The sequence below is a fragment of the Macaca fascicularis genome, chromosome 12 (genome assembly GCF_037993035.2).
Source record: "Macaca fascicularis isolate 582-1 chromosome 12, T2T-MFA8v1.1".
Lineage (NCBI taxonomy): Eukaryota > Metazoa > Chordata > Mammalia > Primates > Cercopithecidae > Macaca > Macaca fascicularis.
In genome coordinates this window covers 96,693,709-96,709,317 of record NC_088386.1, presented here as the reverse complement: position 1 = coordinate 96,709,317, position 15,609 = coordinate 96,693,709, and the positions used below count along the sequence as shown (strand labels likewise).

The 15,609-nt window shown below is 38.7% G+C and overlaps 2 protein-coding genes across 21 annotated transcripts in view; one reads left to right on the top strand and one right to left on the bottom strand.

The window, feature by feature from the left end:
- The window catches only part of NIF3L1 (NGG1 interacting factor 3 like 1), a 105,353-nt gene that overhangs the window by 29,605 nt on the left and 60,139 nt on the right, over positions 1-15,609 (bottom strand). For 12 of the 18 annotated variants that reach the window (XR_012421361.1, XR_012421360.1, XR_012421357.1 and 9 more), the window contains one exon: positions 3,153-3,261. Coding sequence is in view for 9 of the 18 variants with exons in the window: in XM_074009702.1 (XP_073865803.1) it covers positions 3,196-3,261 (66 nt within the window). In the remaining 9 variants the exon portion in view is untranslated. Of the gene's footprint in view, positions 1-2,852; positions 3,262-15,609 lie in introns of those variants that run through there. The other 6 variants (XR_012421355.1, XM_074009715.1, XM_074009718.1 and 3 more) reach the window with 1 other exon arrangement.
- ORC2 (origin recognition complex subunit 2) overlaps positions 1-15,609 on the top strand; it is a 60,103-nt gene that overhangs the window by 32,101 nt on the left and 12,393 nt on the right. For all 3 annotated transcript variants that reach the window (XM_005573888.4, XM_045368357.3, XM_005573889.4), the window contains 6 exons: positions 1,616-1,676; positions 3,664-3,857; positions 5,559-5,657; positions 8,032-8,141; positions 12,812-12,944; positions 14,104-14,200. In XM_005573888.4, coding sequence (XP_005573945.1) covers positions 1,616-1,676; positions 3,664-3,857; positions 5,559-5,657; positions 8,032-8,141; positions 12,812-12,944; positions 14,104-14,200 — 694 coding nt within the window. The remainder of the gene's footprint in view (positions 1-1,615; positions 1,677-3,663; positions 3,858-5,558; positions 5,658-8,031; positions 8,142-12,811; positions 12,945-14,103; positions 14,201-15,609) is intronic.

Genomic DNA, 15,609 nt, shown 5'->3' with positions numbered 1-15,609 from the left:
AACAGAATTTTAAATTTCTGTTTTATAATTTTTTTGGTTTATATATATACATGTACTGGGTCAAGATGACAAAATGTAAAAATTTTTGAGGATCTTGATCAAAAAAGTTTGAGACATACTGTAATTCCATCGGTAAGGGATTAGCTCAGTTATTAGATTACTATTCTTTTTTTTTTTTTTTTTTTTCCCTGAGGCAGAGTTTTACTCTGTTGCCCAGGTTGGAGTCCAATGGCATGACCTCGGCTCAACACAACCTCCACCTCCCAGGTTCAAGCAGCTGTCCTGCCTCAGCTTCCCAAGTAGCTGGGATTACAGGTATGCACCAGCATGCCCGGCTAATTTTGTATTTTTAGTAGAGACGGGATTTCTCCATGTTGATCGGGCTGGTCTCGAACTCCCGACCTCAGGTGATCTGCCCGCCACTGCCTCCCAAAGTGCTGGGATGAGCCACTGCGCCTGGCCTAGAGTACTATTCTTAATATCCCAAATCAGATTTAAATGACACCAACAATCTATCACAAGACAATAAACTTAAATTTTTTTTGTCATATTTTCATGTTGATAAAATCACAGGGTACCTTAACTTTTTTATCAATACTGTTAGAAATTTACATGTATATAACAGTGGATATTTTAATGTGCTAACAACTTATGGTAGTATTCTATAAAAAAATTCTTTGTACTTCTATAAAAAGTTACAATTTTTTAATTGTAACAGAAATTTTTTTATTTCTGTTAAATTAAAAATTACAATTTTTAAATTTCTTACAGAAAGTAAGAAAGTGTAAATCTCTATTTCTCTCCTTAAAGAATGTAATACTTTAACACCAGTAAATTTCTAGCACATTAAAAGGCCCATTGCCATATACATAGGAGTGCCCATTCCCTTTCATACTTACGATTGCTACATAATACTATCTTTTAAAAAGATACTCTATTGGGCTGGGCACGGTGGCTCATGCCTATAATCCCAGTACTTTGGGAGGCTAATGTGGGCAGTTCACTTGAGTTCAGGAGTTTTGAGACCAGCCTGGCCAATATGGTGAAACCCTGTCTCTGCTAAAAATACGAAAATTAGTTGGGCGTGGTGGCACATGCCTATAATCACAGCTACTTGGGAGTCTGAGGCAGGAGAATGGTTTGAACCCGGGAGGCAGAGGTTGCAGTGAGGTGGAGTGAGCCGAAATCACGCCTCTACACTCCAGCTTGGGTGATGCAGCAAGACTCTGTCTCAGAAAAAAGTGTGTGTGTGTGTGTGTGTGTGTGTGTGTGTGTGTGTGTGTATATGTTCTACTAATCTGATAGGTGAAAGTAGTTCAAAAGGCTGATATACTCATATTTTTTCTGTACATAATAGAAGTATATACATTACAAATAATATAGAATTCAATTTCTAGAATCACTCTAGTAATCCTTTGGAATTTGTTTCTTTTGTTATACCCTTGTTTTGTTCCAAATAATTCATTTGTCATTATCTTCTAGTTCTAGGAAGTAAGCTCATCTAGCTCTAATGCAGTCTATTGAAAGCAAAATATTTTTCTTTTCTAGCCTCTTTCACTCAGATCAGTCATTAACTTCTATGTTGTTATTTAATGCTTTTCCTGTTTTTAAACAGAACAATGACAAAAGTGAATTTCTGTCAACAGCACCTCGTAGTCTAAGAAAAAGATTAATAGGTACGTATTTCTTTTTACGTGACATTTTTATAAAAAGCAACATCTAAACAACAGGCAATGGTAGTTAAGTATATAGGTTCTAGACTTAGACTGCTTGGTGTTTTGAATCTTTGGCTTTTAGCTGCAACGCTTAGCACCATGTCTTTCACATTGTAGTCAGTGTATATTGAAGTCAGCTAAAAGGTCTTTCCAAAGAAATAACATGCCTTTTAAGACAGTTTTGAGACAGTTTGGAAATTATTCTATTGATTTATTTGGAAATTTTATAATGAAATAATATTAAATATTCATAGTTGTACTGAAGGCTAAACAAAATCAAGTGAACAGACATGGCTCCTGCCTTCTAGGAAATTAAAAATCGTTTCAGATTTTTGAATATTTAACTTTGGGGCAAATGACTGGACCTTTATTTATATATCAGGAAAATGTCAATACCTTTCATAATGCTGATCCTTGACAAGAGTAGTATTAGCCAACATTGTTAAATTCAGCCTAACATCAGGGCTTTATAACTTCATAGCCCTTTCTTTTCAAGGTACGGATTTCATAGAATTGTTAAAACTGTATTTTTAATCACCATAAAATTGGTAATGCTAAATGATTTGGTATATTAAAGCAGTAAAAGGTCTGTATAGTTGTGATTGTTATTTCATGTCAACTATATCCCATGTCTTGTGTTTTCTCCTTATCCCAAAGATGGGTTGTTTTTTAGAGAGAAGGTGAACTTCCCTCTTCCTTCTTAATCACCACAAAACATATATACCTACATGGAGGAAGCATACATGTAAAGAAGGTAGAGACACTTTCTGCTACCTGCCACCACTTCTAAGCTGTGCATATACCATGAGCAGCAGTCAATGCACATTTGAATCTGCTAAGCTATAGGTGCTTACAAAATTAAGCCTTTTTTTTTTTTTTTTTTTAATATTTACGTTTGTTACATTCTGACTTGGGATAATCCTCTGCAGTATAAAGTTTTTTCACTCATATTTTGGAAGTTAGCTTTTAAAAACAGTTTTATGCCTGTTGATTGTGAAACTGGCTTTATTCTTATTTCATAAGTGTAAAACTAGCTATATTATTTCTGGGGAGTTGTACAGGTGAGGTTGTGGTTTGTCTAAAAAGATGATTCTTGAATCAACTCTGGGATGGTGTATGTGTATGTATTAGTAATAATTATAATCATAAGTACCATTTATTGAGTGCCATATTAGTTAGAATGACATTGTCAATAGGCAGCAACAGAAAATTCTATAATAGTAGTTTAAGCCATAGACATTTAGGTATCTCACATCAAAACAAATATGGAGATGCAAGTTCCATGGTTGATGTGACTCAACAGTGTCATTAAGGACCCAGATTGTTCCTATCTTTTTACTCTGCCACCAGCATTTTTCATCTTTAGGTTTGATACTTCATGTTGCAAAATGGCTTTCATAGCTTTAAACGATGGGTATAAATAGGGGTTTTTCTTACATAATTGATGAAAATCTTTCTCAGAACTGCCAGCTATTTTCCCTCAATTCATTGGTCCAGGGGTCACATAGTCAACCATAGTTGGAGCAGAGGCTGGGAAAGCAGGTACCTAGAAGAAGAAAAATGCAGTTACCATGAATCATCCCCTAGGATGGGGCACATTGCCATATTTTGTAAAATTAGAGCTCTGTTAGCAAGGAAGAGGGAAGGAGAACGGTGTTAGGTATGATTAACAATTTCTATCACAGTTCCTGAGTGTCAGGCATTATTAGTGGCTTTATATACATTTCAGTGTAATCTTCCTAATGGTTTATTAAAATTATGTACTGTTAATTTGATAAGTAAACCAGTACTGAGAGAATTTATTAATTAGCTCTGGTGAAATCATGAGCAGGTATGACAAAACCAGAATTCAGACTCTTACTTCAGAGCCCCCACTCTTTCCTTTACCCCACAATGCCTCTCTTGTCAAACCATGAAATTGTCCAAATTGCTATTTTTCCCCCCACAGTTCCAAGGTCTCATTCTGACAGTGAAAGCGAATATTCTGCTTCCAACTCAGAGGATGATGAAGGGGTTGCACAGGAACATGAAGAGGACACTAATGCAGTCATATTCAGCCAAAAGATTCCAGCTCAGAATAGAGTAGTTTCAGCTCCTGTTTGCAAAGAAACACCTTCTAAGAGAATGAAAAGAGATAAAACAGTAAGTGAAGAGAGAGACTTTAACCTTAAAGAAAAATTGTGTAATATCTCAAAGATAGGCTACCCTAAGAGATCCACATCTCTCAAAACAATATTTTTTCTTCACTTTTCTATATTTTCTCAGCCTTCCACATAAATTCCCACATATATCAGTTTCTACTTCTTGACTTTCTGTTCTGGTCTGTCTACATATTCATGAATTAATACCATAGTATATGCTAAATAGTACATCTTAAAAGTGACATCTCAATTCTGTTGTATAAAAATGAACTTTTTAGGCCAGGCACGGTGGCTCATGCCTGTAATCCCAGCACTTTGGGAGGCCAAGGCGGGTGGATCACCTGAGGTCAGGAGTTCGAGACCAGCCTGGCCAACATGGTGAAACCCCGTCTCTACTAAAAACACAAAAATTAGCCAGGTGTGGTGGTGTGTGCCTGTAATCCCAGCTACCTGGGAGGCTGAGGCAGGAGAATTGCTGGAACCCAGGAGGCGGAGGTTGCAGTGAGCCGAGATCATCCCATTGCACTCTAGCCTGGGCAACAAGAGTGAAACTCTGTCTCAAAAATAAATAAATAAATAATTTTTAAAATATGCTATAGGATTAGAATGAAAAATAACAGAAAAAACTGAACTTTTAAGTAAATATTGATTGGACAGTTGGAGTCATGAGTTCTCAGTGTATCTTGTTTTTGTACCATTGTTGATGTATTTAAGTCAGTGTAATGAATGATGTGGCTAGGGACCCATGCTGAGTCATTTGGAAGAATACTGCAGGCACCCTGGTTTTAGAAAAGGCTAATTATCCTGGTGCTGCATCTAAAGGTTCAGAGCAATTGAGGAGCCTACTGCTTAAATAGCTTTCTGTCCCTTCCTTACCACCCTAGAGTTTAGTCCTGCCCAAAATAAGAAGAACAAATAGTGTGAGAAGAAAATTCCACTTGACTGGAATAGTAGGCAAGTTTTTTGGTTTGTTTGTGGTTTTTTTCTTTTATTACCTTGCAGTCGATTTCCTCCTCATTTTCACAGTACTTCAGCTATACTAATATTAAAGAATTTGCTAAGACTATTTGAGGCCAGGCATCATGCCTGTTTCCCAGCACTTGGGGAGAGCAAGGTGGGAGGATTGCTTGAGGCCAGGAGTTTGAAACCAGCCTGGATAACGTAAGACCCTGTCTCTGCAAAAAAAAAAAATTTTTTTAAATTAGTCAGGTGTAGTGGTGCATGCCTGCCTTCCCATGTACTTGGAAGGCTGAGGTGGGAGGATCCCTTGTGCCCAGGAGGTTGGGGGTACAGTGAGCCGTATTTGCACCGCTACACTCCAGCCTGGGTGACAGAGTGAGACCCTTCCTCAATAAAGAAAGGAAAAAAAAAAGATTTACTTGAGGAGAAAGAAAGATCTTGATATGTAAAATCATCTCTCTTTTTTTAGTCTAAATGGAAATTATATATTGTAACTTAGGAATCATTTTTAGGAACAGACTACTACTTCATCTAGTCATTTCTTTAACTTATATGATCCTAGTAATTACTCAGTTTTATTATTGAAATTAAATATGCTTGGCCTTAACTGGTACTGTTGCTTTAAAAAGACTACCAAGTAAAGAATTTCACATGTCCTATTTTACATTAATATTACTGTCTAATTTTGATATAAGACAGATATCTGAAGCTACTAAGGACTGACTACTCTGTTCACTTTCAGAGTGACTTAGTGGAAGAGTATTTTGAAGCTCACAGCAGTTCAAAAGTTTTAACCTCAGATAGAACGCTGCAGAAGCTAAGGAGAGCTAAACTGGATCAGGTATGTTGCAAGGAATGTTACTTCTAAATTTTTTTTTACTCTGTCCTGAAAAATATGCTACATAAGCAACAGATTTGAAAAGTATACACAAGTAGAATTATTGTCCTGATCAAATGAAACACAAGTTAATGTGATTATTACTTCTTTTGTTATACAAATAGTAAATAGGCTGGGCACACGTGGCTCACACCTGTAATCTCAGCACCTTGGGAGGCCAAGGGAGGAGGATTATGTGAACACAGGAGTTTGAGACCAGCCTGGGCAACATAGGGAGACCTCGTTGTTACTAAAATTTAAATAAATAAATAAATAATTTACTGGATTGGACTGTAATTATGCATTTCCCCCCTCTTATTTGTTTATTATTTCTTCAGGATCTATGATAATCATCAGGGTCATAGTCCTTGATATCCATTTGCCATTAATCTCTGTTATTCATTTAACCTATATGTATTTACTAAACCTCACACTGGTCATAAAACAGTGACTGCAACCTGACTTTCTCTCAGTTACAAACTTTGCAAAAAGTAGAGGATATTCTACTTGAGGATATTATGGAAAACCTGCCCAGTGTGGTAACAAGATTACCATGTACTATGGTTCCAGTAGCTCATTTTACAAAAAAAAAAAAATACCATACAGTTATATTTGCTGGGGTTTTACTTCTCTAAGAGAGGAGACAGAACCATCTGAGTGAGAAAGTCTTTGCCAGTAGTAATTTCAATTGATAATCTAAGTCCTGGCTCATTGGTATTGAGACTCGGATCAGAGAATATAAGCAACGTGGGAGAAGGACACATGAGTCTAGGCTCACAATAGGACTTCATCATACTTAGAGGCAAAAAGATCTCTAGGGGGATGAAAGAAACACCTGTCAGTGAGGGAGAGGAAAGCCTTTCATTGATCATAAACATAGCATAGCTAATCAATACAGTCTTCAGTAGCATGTGACAATAAGCATTTATTTTTCATGTCTGCAAGTCAGTCAGAGGTTGGCTGATCTAGGATTTGCTCCATGTTTCTCTTCCTCATTGGACCAGCAGGCTAGCTGAGGCATGTTATCCTCATGACAATGGCAGAGGCATAAGAGAAAAAGTGGGAAAACAGTCTGTTAAAGCCCAGGCTCAAAACTAGATTGCCAGTTCTGCGTCATTCTAGTACAGCTGGATATTGGGGTCAAAAGTGCAGTTTTCCATGAATATTAATTAAAGTTTGAAATGAGGCCGGGCACAGAGGCTCACGTCTATAATACCAGCACTTTGGGAGGCCAAGGCGGGAGGATCACGAGGTCAGGAGTTTGAGACCAGCCTGCCCAACATGGCGAAACCCCATCTCTACTAAAACTACAAAAATTAGCCAGGCATGGTGGCATGTACCTGTAATCCCAGCTACTCAGGAGGCTGAGGCAGGAGAATCACTTGAACCTGGGAGGTGGAGGTTGCAGTGAGCAAGTGACAGAGCAAGACTCTGTCTCAAAAAAAAAAAAGTTTGAAATGAAAGTACATACATGAGATAACATTCTAGAGTTCACACTCAAGTGTGAATATGATCAGATAATCCAGTGTAAATGACTGCTGGAAAAGATACTAGTGCTTTCTCTGCTTTTTCAGGGCTCTGAACTCAGAAGAGATAAGAGAGTTTTTTTTTTTTTTTTTTTAGCAACCTAGTTAACAATTTTACTTAAAGGTAGTCCTGTTTTGCTTTAACTGTGACTAAATAAACACTGTACAAGCCAGAGTACCTGAAATATTTATCGCAACTCTAATCTTCAGTATTTAAAGAATATTTTACTTGAAAGGTGGTGGAATCATGAAAACATGGTAGTGCCAGAGTGAAGACCCATGTGCAGCTTTTTGCTGGAGTTTTCATTTCAAAAAATGATCTCTAATTCATCAGCATGACTTTCCAAGTTTGGGGTACAGGGCAATGCACTTTCCTCAGTTTATTTATGTTATTGTTGTTAAAAATTTGCAATACTTATCAAAGATAAAGGATTTGTTAGAAACAGCTTTTGGAAGAGGAGCAGTGATACAGATTTATTTTACTAATGATAATGGTAAATAAATTCTTTACCTTTAATGTTTTCTGAGAATTAAATTAAAACCTTATTCTTGGAGTTTATAATCATTTAAATGGTTCTGGACAAAACTTATGAAATTCTTTGCTGTTATTACTAAAAAGAATGTTAACAGTTTTAAGAAAACAAATTATTTTTTAAGAATTGTGTTTATCAGTTGATACACTCATTGCCAAACCAGATTAAAGTAATATCCCAATTGGCTTCTTCTAAGCTCAACTTCTAAGGAAATTGTTTGGATTGATCTGCTATCTGTGGTTTGAGAATGACTTTTTTCCCTTCCTCCTTTTTTTAAAGCAAACATTGCGTAACTTATTGAGCAAGGTTTCCCCTTCCTTTTCTGCCGAACTTAAACAACTAAATCAACAGTATGAAAAATTATTTCATAAATGGATGCTGCAATTACAGTAAGTATTATTACAAACCCTTGTAAAATAAAGAATAATACATATTTACATGAATATGTTAAAGTAAGTTAACATTTTTCTTTTTACAATGAGTTTGATATATTTAGTCATATATAAAAATAAATGTAAAAATAGACATTATGACTCATATAGAAATGTCACTTTATTGTATGACTCTTCCCAGAAATTCTACAGTTTTTAAGAAATTTGTGTTTATCAGACTTGACAGCCATTGATAAGATAAATAGCATTTCTTAGAATTATGTTACTGGTTTAAAAAACCTGTATATTTAATTTGTCAAGATTAATAAATATACCAATTAGATTTTAATCCAGTTTTCCACAGCATAGTTCTTTAAATGAAAGGATAATATTTACTTTAATCTTATGTTTGTGTACTACAGACTTTCAGAATTTTATGAGCAGATTTGTTCTATAAGCATTAATTTACTATTTTAACATTATTTCCTAGAATATTTTTTCACTTTTATTATTTTCACACACCTCAGATTAAATTTTAAATTTCCACTAAAATGCCTAGAAGAATGAGTGAAATCAAAACATAGTATTTTATTTTTATGATAATTACTTTTATCCTTGCAGTTAAAAAGACTTGAACATAAGGAAGTGCTTAAAATGTACACGAATGTGAATATACATGCACACTCACAGTTACATTGTCACTGAGGTAAATAAGAAGGTAGATCCATGGGCCAGGCACTGTGACCCATACCCATAATCCCAGTGCTTTGGGAGGCCAAGGCAGGAGGATTGCTTGAGCCCAGGGGTTTGAGAGACTCTGTCTCAAAAAAAAAAAAAAAAAAAAAAAGTTATGCTAGGAAGGGAATGATTAACTTTTCTGCAAGAACCTCGGCTTCTCTCAATAACTAATTATGGATCTGTGCATTATAAATTTGTAAGCTCTTCACTCTAATCCCATCTCTAGCCCATCATTATTTTTTTCTCCCAGTATGTCAACTTACGATAACTTAATTTGCTTTGCTTCTCAGGTGAGACCTTATAGTCAGCAAGTTCATTGGAACTGCTAGCTCTCTGAATTCCTTGCCTCTTTATTTTTGTGCTTTGACCTTGTAATCTCTACCTTTGGAGGTTACCTCTTTTCTGTTCTTCCATTTCTAGGTTATCCTGCATTGCCAGAGAGCATCACATAAATACTGTTTCTGCTTGACCTTCATAAACAGTCATGGAGTTGGACTTTAGCTTGACCTCTAGTGCTTGGTGTTCTGGGTGGGCTTATTCACTCTTCTGGCTTCAGTTGGTTTCTGTATATGAATGACTCATGTAACAGTTAACCTCCAACCCATACCTCACTCGCAGTAGCAGACCTGGATATCTGAATGTATATTAGCAGTTTCTACTTGGATGTCCTGTAAATAATTCAACATACATAAAATTAAGCTCATCTGAAGTCCACTGTTTCCACCTGCCCCTGCTATCCAGCAGAGTGAATGAGTGAATGTTAGTCACTCCATTTGTGTAGTTGCCTATGGCAGAAAACTGAATCATTCTTCTTTTTTTTTTTTTTTTTTTTTTTTTCATTTTAAGAGACAGAGTCTCACTCTGTCACCCAGAATGGTGTGAACACAGCTCAAGGAGCCCCAACCTCCTGGGCTCAAGCAATCCTCCCATCTCAGCCTCCTGAATAGCTGGGTCCACAGATGTGCGCCACCATACCTGGGCTCATTTTTTAAATTTTTTATTGTGTAGAGATGAGGTCTCACCATCTCTCACCATCTTGCCTAGGCTGGTCTCAAACTCCTGGGCACAAGCAGTTCTCCTGCCTTGGCTTCTAAAACTGCTGGGATTACAGGCATGAGCCACCGCGCCCAGCACTGAGCCATTCTTAAGTATTCTTTTACTCAGTCTCCACATCTAATCAGTCTCCACATCTAATCAGTCTCCAAATCTTATTGGCTTGACTATAAAGTTCTTGACATGTTTACATTTTTCTCCATGACAGCTAAATTAATCTTCCAGTTTTGTTCCTTCCTATCCATTCCCCAAACATAGCCAATGTGATCTTTCTGAAAAGAACATGTTACTTTCTTACTTAAAACCTTTCTGTTAACCCCTCATTAGTTACTTTTAAATGCTCATTCTTGGCCGGGCACGGTGGCTCACATCTATGTAATCCCAGCACTTTGGGAGGCCAAGGTGGGCGGATCACCTGAGGTCAGGAGTTCGAGACCAGCCTGACCAACATAGTGAAATCCCGTCTCTACTAAAAATACAAAATTAGCCAGGCTTGGTGGTGCACACCTGTAATCTCAGCTACTTGGGAAGGTGAGGCAGGAGAATTGCTTGAACCCAGGAGGCGGAGGTTGCAGTGAGCCAAAATCACGCCACTGCACTCCAGCCTGGGTAATAGAGCAGGACTTCATCTCAAAATAAATAAATGCTCATTCTCCTTGGAATTAGTGAATTAATGGTTTAGTATGACTTAACAAGGCCTTTGTTACTTGACCTCTGCTTACCTTTTCAATTTAATCTATCAATTTCAACTCTGCTTCAGCCTGTAAAATTTTTTTTTTTTTTTTTTTTTTTTTTTTTTTTGAGGCGGAGTCTCGCTCTGTCGCCCAGGCTGGAGTGCAGTGGCGCGATCTCGGCTCACTGCAAGCTCCGCCTCCCGGGTTCACGCCATTCTCCTGCCTCAGCCTCCCGAGTAGCTGGGACTACAGGCGCCGCCACCACGCCCTGCTAATTTTTTTGTATTTTTAGTGGAGACGGGGTTTCATTGTGTTAGCCAGGATGGTCTCCATCTCCTGACCTCGTGATCCGCCCGTCTCGGCCTCCCAAAGTGCTGGGATTACAGGCTTGAGCCACCGCGTCCGGCCCAGCCTGTAAAATTTTTAGGACTTTTTTTTTTTTTGAGACAGTCTCGCTGTGTCGCCCAGGCTGGAGTGCAGTGGTGTGATCTCGGCTCACTGCAGGCTCCGCCTCCCGAGTTCACGCCATCCTCCTGCCTCAGCCTCCCAATTAGCTGGGACTACAGGCACCCACCACCATGCCCAGCTAAATTTTTTGTATTTTTAGTAGAGACGGGGTTTCACCGTGTTAGCCAGGGTGGTCTCGATCTCCTGACCTCGTGATCTGCCCACCTCAGCCTCCCAAAGTGCTGGAATTACAGGCGTGAGCCACCGTGCCCGGCCTTTTTAGAGCTCTTATTGGCAATGGTCTCCCTTGCCTCCAGTCATCTGTCATCTGAAAAGTAATAGAAGCTACAGTGAAGCTACTGAACAAATTGGTATACAGATAATAAAATTGTGCCTTTACCTTGTATGAGTTTGGAAAAAATATTTATTTATTTATTTAAGATGGAGTCTCACTCTGTTGCCCAGGCTGGAGTGCAGTAATGCGATCTCAGCTCACTGCAACCTCCACCTCCCAGGTTTAAGCAATTCTTCTCCCTCAGCCTCCCAAGTAGCTGGAATTACAGGTGCCTGCCACCAAGCCAGGCTAATTTTTGTATTTTTTAGTAGAGACGGGGTTTCACCATGTTGGCCAGGCTGGTCTCGAACTCCTGGCCTCAAGTGATCCACCTGCCTCGACCTCCCAAAGTGCTGGGATTACAGGCGTAAGCCATCATGCCCGGCCAATAATTATTTTTGAAAAGAATACTTTTTTTTTTTTAGGAAGGAAGAGGAAGAACTGGGATAGCTAAATCACTAAATATTGATTCCTGGCCTTGCACGGTGGCTCATGCCTGTAATCCCAGCATTTTGAGAGGCCAAGGCAGGCAGATCACCTGAGGTCAAGAGTTCGAGACCAACATGGTGAAACCCCGTCTCTACTAAAAATATAAAAATTAGCCGGGCCTGGTGGCAGGCGCCTGTAATCCAGCTGCTGGGGAGGCTGAGGCAGGAGAATCACTTGAACCCGGGAGGCGGAGGTTGCAGTGAGCTGTGATGGTGCCATTACACGCCAGCCTGGGCAACAGAGCGAGACTCCATCTTGAAAAAAAAATTTTAGTTAATTTTTTTTTACAGACACTATCTTGCTCTGTTGCCCTGGCAGGAGTGCAGTGTCACCATCATAGCTCAGTGCAGCCTTAAACTCCTTGGCTTAAGTCATCCTCCCAGCTCCACCTCCTGAGTAGCTGGAACTAGAGGCACCTGCCACCACACCCAGATAATTTTTTAATTGTTTTTTTTTTAAATAAAAATATTTTTGACCAGATGTGGTGGCTTATACCTGTAGTCCCAGCAATTTTGGGGGCCAAGGCGGGTGGATTACTTGAGCCCAGGAGTTCAAGACCAGCCTGGGCAATATGACAAAAACCCATCTCTACTAAAAATATAAAAATTAGCCAGGTGTGGTGGCGCACAGCTATAGCCCCAGTTTCTTGGGAGACTGACGCAGAAGAGTCGCTTCAACCTGGGAGGCTGAGGTTGCAGTGAGCCAAGAGTGCCACTGGACTCCAGTCTGGGTGACAGAGTGATCTGTCTCAAAAAAAAAAAAAGTATATATACATATATGAAAAACTTTTTTGCATTTGCCTTCCCAAAATTCTGGGATTACAGGCTTGAGCCAATGTGCCTTACCCCTTTCCTGTATTTTTTATAAGCTTAATTTAAGGAAACTGGTTGATAATAAAATTGGTAATAAGAGGTATTGAAGTTTAATTGCATGAATACTGTCTTTCCTAACAGCCTTGGGTTCAACATTGTGCTTTATGGTTTGGGTTCTAAGAGAGATTTACTAGAAAGGTTTCGAACCACTATGCTGCAAGATTCCATTCACGTTGTCATCAATGGCTTCTTTCCCGGAATCAGTGTGAAATCAGTAAGTTTCAAAATGTTAAAGGGAAAAACATTATATCCTCTGCCAATTCATGCCTCCACATAAATGAGGATGGAGTATTAAAGAATTTTTGTTTTAGTCTTCACGGTAGTAGGATTGTATAGTGCTTAATACCATGTGTTTGGACTCAGAAGAATCTAGCTTTGAAACCATCTTTGAATGTCCTACGTTGTAACTGACATGTATTAAAACTTAGGAAAATATGTTAGTTTTGTTTACTACACTGAGTATCAGTGGTACTTCTAAAGAAGGGAATTATGGGGTCTTCAGTTTTGTTATAAACTATGAAAATGCTTTATTAGGCAAAAACTCGGGGCCGGGCGCGGTGGCTCAAGCCTGTAATCCCAGCACTTTGGGAGGCCGAGACGGGCGGATCACGAGGTCAGGAGATCAAGACCATCCTGGCTAACACGGTGAAACCCCATCTCTACTAAAAAATACAAAAAAAAAAAACTAGCCGGGCGAGGTGGCGGGCGCCTGTAGTCCCAGCTACTCGGGAGGCTGAGGCAGGAGAATGGCGTAAACCCGGGAGGCGGAGCTTGCAGTGAGCTGAGATCCGGCCACTGCACTCCAGCCTGGGCGACAGAGCCAGACTCCCTCTCAAAAAAAAAAAAAAAAAAAAAAAACAAACTACATGCTGTGAAAATGCTTTAAAATGCAACAGGATGTGAAGACTATAGTTTTACAATACATTTATCATAGATCATTTTTATTTCAAATGCTCAATCTCTCTTCCTCATTTGAACATGAAATCTTTTGGGTGCTGGATATTGAGTCATGTAGTATTCCTTTTTAAAAGTGTCTATAGTGTTTGTGTCCTGTTTCCTTTGATAGAACTGTAGTTTTCTAATGTTTCTCATGTTCTTGGGAGCTTTTTCATTTGTTTTTGCTGCCCTCTTATATTACCTATTACGTTGATATCTTTGCTATTCTTTTCTATTTTCTTTTAGCCACAACTTAGGCAAAAAACAATGAATTAGATATAATTCATCGAGTACCAGTAGAATTTTTAAAAGTGATTTTTTAAAACTTTTGGGAAATCCAAATTCATTATTAATTTATAAAAAAAGGTTTGATTTTCTAGTTGTATATGACAATAAATTGTAATTAATGTGGCACCTCTTGCACATTCATGATATAGGTCCTGAATTCTATAACAGAAGAAGTCCTCGATCATATGGGTACTTTCCGCAGTATACTGGATCAGCTAGACTGGATAGTAAAGAGATTTAAAGAAGGTAACATGAAGTAGATGCTCTGTAGTTTTAGGGTAAAGTTAAGCATATACTTCTACTTATTCATGTATTTATATACATACAGTACAGTTATACATACATATTATATGTATTATATACATACATATACATACAGTATTATTATTATTTTTTATATATATATTTTTTGAGACAGTCTCTCTGTTGCCCAGGCTGGAGTGTAGTGGCACCATCATGGCCCACTGCAGCCTTGACCTTCTGGGCTCAAGCAGTTCTCCCACCTCAGTCTCCCAGGTAGCTGAGATCACAGGCGTGTGCCACTGTGCCCAGCTAATTTTGTATTATTTGTGGAGATGAGGTCTCGCTATGTTGCCCAGGATAGTCTGGAACTTCTGGGCTCAAGCAGTCCTCCTGCCTTGGCCTCCCAAAGGGCTGAGATTATAGGTGTGAGCCACCACACCTGGCCCAAAAAGATTATTTTAATAATGGCACTTATCTTGGTGCTCTAAAATAATTTGACCTTTTTCTATGAACCTTTTCTGTGAACTTAACAGGGAAGAAAAATGTTAGTCCCACTTTCTTAAGTTTGTATATCCAAAAGCCTCTTTCTGTTTATAAAACACTCCAGAAGTGCAGTGGCGCAATTTTGGCTCACTGCAACCTCTGCCTCCCGGGTTTAAGCAATTCTCCTGCCTCAGCCTCCCAAGTAGCTGGGATTACAGGCATGCACCACCAAGCCCAGCTAATTTATTTCAGAATAATTTTCAGGTTTTGTTTTGCTTGTGTAAAGTGCCTCCACTTGAGCGTTACATCTTTGTCTGATATTTTTATATTGTTTAATGTTTTTATAAAACATTATTTCTTGGCTGGACACAGTGGCTGACGCCTGTAATCCCAGCACTTTGGGAGGTCAAGCTGGGTGGGTCACCTGAGGTCAGGAGTTCGAGACCAGCCTGGCCAATATGGTGAAACCCCGTCTCTACAAAAATACAAAAAAAATTAGCCAGGCATGGTAGCACGTGCCTGTAGTCCCAGCTACTTGGGAGGCTGAGGCAGGAGAAGTGCTTGAGCCTGGGAGGCAGAGGTTGCAGTGAGCCAAGATCATACCACTGCACTCCAGCCTGGGCAATAGAGTGAGACTCTATCTAAAAATAAATAAATAAATAAAACATTATTTCTTTATTCTGTGTATATATCATTACATTGGGATAATTTTATATACTAAGATCTCTGATTCTTTTGGTGTGAATGTTTTGGTTATGTGAGTATGTCAGAAAATTGGAAATAGCATTATATAGTCTCTGATAGTTAATTGCCATTTAATAATGACTAAATTAAGAGAAGTACATGAGAATGCCTAACTGCTTTGATGGATAATTTTATTGATAATGTCAATAATCCTAGCTCTGTTTCCATAGTACTTTTATCTTGTC